Source organism: Homarus americanus, unplaced genomic scaffold (genome assembly GCF_018991925.1).
Source record: "Homarus americanus isolate GMGI-L3 unplaced genomic scaffold, GMGI_Hamer_2.0 scaffold23578, whole genome shotgun sequence".
NCBI classification, from domain to species: domain Eukaryota; kingdom Metazoa; phylum Arthropoda; class Malacostraca; order Decapoda; family Nephropidae; genus Homarus; species Homarus americanus.
In genome coordinates this window covers 274,644-280,824 of record NW_024733231.1, presented here as the reverse complement: position 1 = coordinate 280,824, position 6,181 = coordinate 274,644, and the positions used below count along the sequence as shown (strand labels likewise).

The window sequence follows — 6,181 nt, the reverse complement described above, 5'->3', positions numbered from 1 at the left end:
TTCCTTTTTTTTTTTTTTTTTTTTTTTTTTTTTTTTTTTTTTTTTTTTTTTTTTTTTTTTTTTTTTTTTTTTTTTTTTTTTTTTTTTTTTTTTTTTTTTTTTTTTTTTTTTTTTTTTTTTTTTTTTTTTTTTTTTTTTTTTTTTTTTTTTTTTTTTTTTTTTTTTTTTTTTTTTTTTTTTTTTTTTTTTTTTTTTTTTTTTTTTTTTTTTTTTTTTTTTTTTTTTTTTTTTTTTTTTTTTTTTTTTTTTTTTTTTTTTTTTTTTTTTTTTTTTTTTTTTTTTTTTTTTTTTTTTTTTTTTTTTTTTTTTTTTTTTTTTTTTTTTTTTTTTTTTTTTTTTTTTTTTTTTTTTTTTTTTTTTTTTTTTTTTTTTTTTTTTTTTTTTTTTTTTTTTTTTTTTTTTTTTTTTTTTTTTTTTTTTTTTTTTTTTTTTTTTTTTTTTTTTTTTTTTTTTTTTTTTTTTTTTTTTTTTTTTTTTTTTTTTTTTTTTTTTTTTTTTTTTTTTTTTTTTTTTTTTTTTTTTTTTTTTTTTTTTTTTTTTTTTTTTTTTTTTTTTTTTTTTTTTTTTTTTTTTTTTTTTTTTTTTTTTTTTTTTTTTTTTTTTTTTTTTTTTTTTTTTTTTTTTTTTTTTTTTTTTTTTTTTTTTTTTTTTTTTTTTTTTTTTTTTTTTTTTTTTTTTTTTTTTTTTTTTTTTTTTTTTTTTTTTTTTTTTTTTTTTTTTTTTTTTTTTTTTTTTTTTTTTTTTTTTTTTTTTTTTTTTTTTTTTTTTTTTTTTTTTTTTTTTTTTTTTTTTTTTTTTTTTTTTTTTTTTTTTTTTTTTTTTTTTTTTTTTTTTTTTTTTTTTTTTTTTTTTTTTTTTTTTTTTTTTTTTTTTTTTTTTTTTTTTTTTTTTTTTTTTTTTTTTTTTTTTTTTTTTTTTTTTTTTTTTTTTTGTTGGGGTGTGGGTGGTGTTGGGTTGTGTGGGTGGTGTTGGGGTGTGTGGGTGGTGTTAGTGATGTGTGGAGGGTGTTGGGGTGTGTGGGTGGTGTTGGGGTGTGTGGGTGGTGTTGGGGTGTGTGGGTGGTGTTGGGGATGTGTGGGTGGTGTTAGTGATGTGTGGGTGGTGTTGGGGTGTGTGGGTGGTGTTGGGTGTGTGGGTGGTGTTGGGGTGTGTGTGGTGTTGGGGTGTGTGGGTGGTGTTTGAGGGTTGTGGGTGGTGTTAGGATGTGGGTGGTGTTGGGGTGTGTGGGTGGTGTTGGGTTGTGTGGGTGGTGTTGGGGTGTGTGGGTGGTGTTGGTGTGTGGGTGGTGTTGGGGGTGTGTGGGTGGTGTTAGGGGTGTGTGGGTGGTGTGGGTGTGGGTGGTGTTTAGGTTGTGTGGGTGGTGTTGGGTGTGTGGGTGGTGTTAGGTGTGGATGATGTTGGGGTGTGTGGGTGGTGTTAGGGTGTGTGTGGTGTTAGGGTGTGTGGGTGGTGTTAAGATGTGTGTGGTCTTGTTGTTAGGGTTGTGTGGGTGGTGTTGGGGTGTGTGTGGGTGGTGTGTGTGGTGTTGGTGGTTGTGTGTGTGTTGGGTTGTGTGGGTGGTGTTAGTGGTGTGTGTGTGGTTGGTGTTGGGGTGTGTGGGTTGGTGTGGTGGTGTGTGTGTGGTGTTGGGGTGTGTGGGTTGGTGTTGAGTGTGTGTGTGGTTGTGTGTGGATGGTGTTGGAATTGTGGGTGGTGTTAGGGGGTGTGTGGGTGGTGTTAGTGGTGTGTGGGTGGTGTTGGGGTGTGTGGGTGGTGTTAGTGGTGTGTGGGTGATGTTAGGGGTGTGTGGGTGGTGTTGGGGTGTGTGGGTGGTGTTGGGTGTGTGTGTGATGTGTTGGGGTGTGTGGGTTAGGTGTTAGTGATGTGTGGGTGGTGTTAGGGGTGTGTGGGTGGTGTTAGTGGTGTGTGTGTGGTGACTGGTGTGTGGGGTTGGGGGTGTGTGTGTGTGTGTGGTGTTGGGCTTTGTGGGTGTGTTCATGGGTGGTGTTGAGGGTGTGTGGATGGTGTTGGGGTGTGTGGGTGGTGTTGGGGTGTGTGTGGTGTTAGTGGATGATGATGAAGTGTATGTGGGATGTTTTAGTGGTGTGTGGGTGGTGTTGGGATAGTGTGGGTGGTGTTAGGGATGTGTAGGTGGTGTTAGGGTTGTGGGTGGTGTTGGGGTGTGTGGGTGGTGTGTTTGTGGGTGGTGTTAGTGATGTGTGGGTGGTGTTAGTGATGTGGGTGGTGTTGGGATGATGTGGATGATGTGTTGGGGTTTGTGGATGGTGTTGGGGTGTGTGGGTGGTGTTGGGTGTGTGGGTGGTGTTGGGGTGTGTGGGTGGTGTTGAAAGGTGGTGTTGGGGTGTGTGTGGGTGGTGTTGGGGTTGTGTGGGTGGTGTTAGTGGTGTGTGCAGGTGGTGTTAGTGGGTGTGTGTGGGTGTTGTGTGGGTGAAGTGTTAGTGATGTGTGGGTGGTGTTAGAGGATACTTAGTGTTGGTTGATGTGGATGTTGATTGGGTGTGTGGTGGTGTTGGGGTGTGTGGGTGGTGTTAGGGTGTATTAGAGTGGTGTTAGGGGTGTGTGGGTGGTGTTATGTGATGTGTGTGGGTGGTGTTGGGGTGTGTGTGTGGGTGGTGTTGGGTTGTGTGAGGTGGTGTTGGAGGTGTGTGGTGGATATAGGGGTGTGTGGGGTGTTGGGTGTGTGTGGGTGGTGTTAGGTGATGTGTGGATGGTGTTGGGGTGTGGGTAGGTTGGGGTGTGGGTGGTGTTGGGGTGTATATGGTATGGTGGTGTTGGGGGTGTGGGTGTTAGTGTGGGTGGTGTTGGGGGTGTGTGGGTGTTGGGGTGTGGGTGTTGGGGTGTGTGGATGGTTGAGGAGTGTGGGTGGTGTTAGTGATGTGTGGGTGGTGTGAGGTGTGGGTGGTGTTGGGGTGGATGGTGTTGGTGTGTGTGGGTGGGTGTCATGATGTGGAGTGGTGTTGGGGTGTGTGGGGTGGTGTTGGGGTGTGTGGGTGGTGTTGGGTGTGGGTGGTGTTGTGTGTGGTGTTAGTGATGTGTGGTGGTGTGTGTGTGGGTGGTGTTGTGTCTGTAGGTGGGTGTTGGGTTGGGTGGTGTTAGTGGTGTGTGGTGGTGCTAGGGGTGTGTGTGGGTGGTGTTAGTGGTGTGTGGTGTTAGGGTGTGTGGGTGGTGTTGGGTGTGTGGGTGGTGCTAGTGTGTGTGTGATCTTGGATGTGTGGGTTGGTAGTGATGTGTGGGTGGTGTTAGGGTGTGTGGGTGTGTTAGGTGGTGTGTGGTGTGTGTTGTGTGTAGGTTGGGGTGTGTGTGTGTGGTGTTGGGCTTAGGGTGGTGTTAGTGATGTGTGGGTGGTGTTGAGGGGTGTTGGGGTGTGGGTGGTGTTGGGGTGTGGGTGGTGTTGGGGGTGTGGGTGGTGTTGGGGTGTGTGGGTGATAGGGTGTGGGTGGTGTTAGGTGGTGTGTGGGTGGTGTTAGTGGTGTGTAGGTGGCGGGGTGGTGGGTTGGTGTGTGATGGGTGGTGTTAGGGTGTGGGTGGTGTGTGTGATGGTGTTGGGGTGTGTGGGTGGTGTTGGGGTGTGTGTGGTTGGGGGTGTGGTGGTGTTGGTGTGTGGGGGATGTGTGGTGTTAGGGTGTGTGGGTGGTGTTGGGCTGTGTGGGTGGTGTTGAGGGTGCATGGGTGGTGTTGGGGGTGTGTGGGTGGTGTTGGGGTGTGGATGGTGTTGGGGTGGGTGGTGTTGGGGTGTGTGGGTGGTGTTGGGGTGTATGGGTGGTGTTGGGTGTGTGGATGATGTTGGGGTGTGTGGGTGGTGTTGGTGATGTGGATGGTGTTGGGGTGTTGGGGTGTGTGGGTGGGGGTGTGTGGATGGTGTTGGGGTGTGGGTGGTGTTGGTGTGTGGGTGGTGTTGGGGTGTATGGGTGGTGTTGGGGTGTGGGTGGAGTGTTGGGTGTGTGGGTGGTGTTGGGGTGTGTGGGTGGTGTTGGGGTATGGGTGGTGTTGTGTGTGGATGATGTTGGGGGTGTGTGGGTGGTGTTAGTGGTGTTGTGGGTGTGTGTTGGGGGTGTGTGTGGGTGGTGTTGTGTGTGGGTGGTGTTGGGGTGTGGGTGGTGTTGGGGTGTGTGTGGGTGGTGCTGGGGTGTGTGGGTGGTGTTAGTGATGTGGGTGGTGTTGGTGATGTGTGGGTGGTGTTAGGTGTGTGGGTGGTGTTGTGTTGTGTGTGTGGTGTTGGGGTATGGGTGTTGGGGTGTGTGGGTGGTGTTGGGGTGTATGGTGGTGTTGGGGGGTGTGTGTGGATGATGTTGGGGGTGTGGGTGTTGGGGGTGTGTGGGTGTTGGGGTGTGTGGGTGGTGTTGGGGTGTGTGGGTGTAGGGGTGTGTGTGGGTGGGAGGATGTGGGTGGTGTGGGGTGTGTGGTGGTGTTGGTGTGTGGGTGGTGTTGGGGTGTGTGATGGTGTTGGGGTGTGTGGGTGGTGTTGGGGTGTGTGGTGTTGGGGCGTGTGATGTGGTGTTGGTGGTGTGTGTGTGTGTGATGTTGGGGTGTGGGTGGTATATGATGTGTTTGTGGTGTGTGTGTGGGTGGTGTTGGGGTGTGTGGGTGGTGTTAGGGGTGTGTGGGGTGTGTTAGTGGTGTGTGGTTTTGGGTGTTGGGGGTGTGGGTGGTGTTAGGTGGTGTAGTGGTGTTGGGGTGTGTGGTGGTGTTAGGGGTGTGTGGGTTGTTAGTGGGTGTGGGTAGGGCGTGTGGTGTTAGGTGGTTGGTGGTGTTAAAGGGGTGTTGGGGTGTGTGTGTGTGATGTTGGGGTGGCTGGTAAGTGATGTGGGTGTTAGGGTGTGTGGGTGGTGTTAGTGGTGTGGGTGTGTGGGTGGTGTTGTGTGTGGGGGTTAGGGTGTGTGTGTGGTGTTGGCTTGTGGGTGTGTTAGTGATGTGGGTGGTGTTGGACGTGTGTGGGTGGTGGTTGGGGTGTGTGGGTGGTATTGGGGTGTGTGGGGTGGTGTTGGGGTGTGTGGGTGGTGTTAGGGGTGTGTGGGTGGGTTAGTGGTGTGTGGTGGTGTTTGGGGGTGTGTGGGTGGTTAGTGGTGTGTGGTGGTGTTAGGGGTGGGGTGGTGTTGGGGGGTGTGTGGGTGGTGTTGGGGTGTGTGTGTGATGTTGGGGTGTGTGGGTGTTAGTGATGTGTGTGGGTGGTGTTGGGTGTGTGTGGGTGGTGTTACTAGGGTGGTGTTATGTGTGGGTGTTAGGGTGTGTTGTTTTATGGTGGTGTGTGGGTGGTGTTGGGGTGTGTGGGTGGTGTTGAGTGTGTGGGATGGGGTGTGTGTGGTGTTAGGGTGTGGTGGTGTTAGTGGTGTGTGGGTGGTGCTAGGTGTGTGTGTGGTGTAGGGGTGGGTGTGTTGGGGGATGTGTGTGGGTGGAGGAGGTGGGGTGTTGGGGTGTGTGTGGTGTTAGTGTTGGGGGTGTGGGTTGTTGGGTGTGTGGGTGGTTGGGGGGGTGGTGTGTGTGTGTGTGTGGGTGGTGTTGGTGGTGGGTGGTGTTAGGGTGGGTGTTAGGGTGTGTGGGTGGTGTTAGTGTGTGGGTGTTAGGGTGGTGGTGTTAGTGGTGTGTGGGTGGTGTTAGTGTGGTGGTGTTGTGTGGGGTGTTAGTGTGTTAGTGTGTGGGTGGTGTTAGTGTGATGTTGGGGTGTGGGTTATGATGTGTGGGTGGTGTTAGGGGTGTGGGTGGTGTTAGTGGTGTGTGGGTGGTGTTAGTGATGTGTGGGTGGTGTGTGTGGCTGGTGTTGGGGTGTGTGGGTGGGGTTAGGGGTGTGTGTGTGTGTGGTGTTGGGCTTTGTGGGTGGTGTTAGTGGTGTGTGGGTGATGTTGGAGTGTGTGGGTCAGCTAAAATAACATTGAATACTATAATTTTCAGCAATGCAGGAAGAAGTGTTGAAACTGGTTCTTTTAGCCCTTGAGGATGGTTCAGCTCTCTCCCGAAAGGTGTTGGTCATGTTTGTGGTTCAGCGCCTGGAGCCACACTTCCCACAGGCCTCCAAGACCAGTATCGGACATGTGGTGCAGCTACTTTATCGAGCATCTTGCTTTAAGGTGAGAGACAAATCTTATAGCGAAAACTGATTCTGGAGAGAGAGAGATTTAATTAGAACCATGCCTACCTTAGTGGTTTTGACCTGGTCACCATCTATCAGCTTAAAGTGGAGTTTCTT

The 6,181-nt window shown here is 47.8% G+C and overlaps 1 protein-coding gene across 3 annotated transcripts in view; it reads left to right on the top strand.

Annotated features, from left to right (window-relative positions):
- LOC121869520 (roquin-1-like) overlaps positions 1-6,181 on the top strand; it is a 141,989-nt gene that overhangs the window by 45,036 nt on the left and 90,772 nt on the right. For all 3 annotated transcript variants that reach the window (XM_042370876.1, XM_042370875.1, XM_042370874.1), the window contains exon 5: positions 5,887-6,062. In XM_042370876.1, coding sequence (XP_042226810.1) covers positions 5,887-6,062 — 176 coding nt within the window. The remainder of the gene's footprint in view (positions 1-5,886; positions 6,063-6,181) is intronic.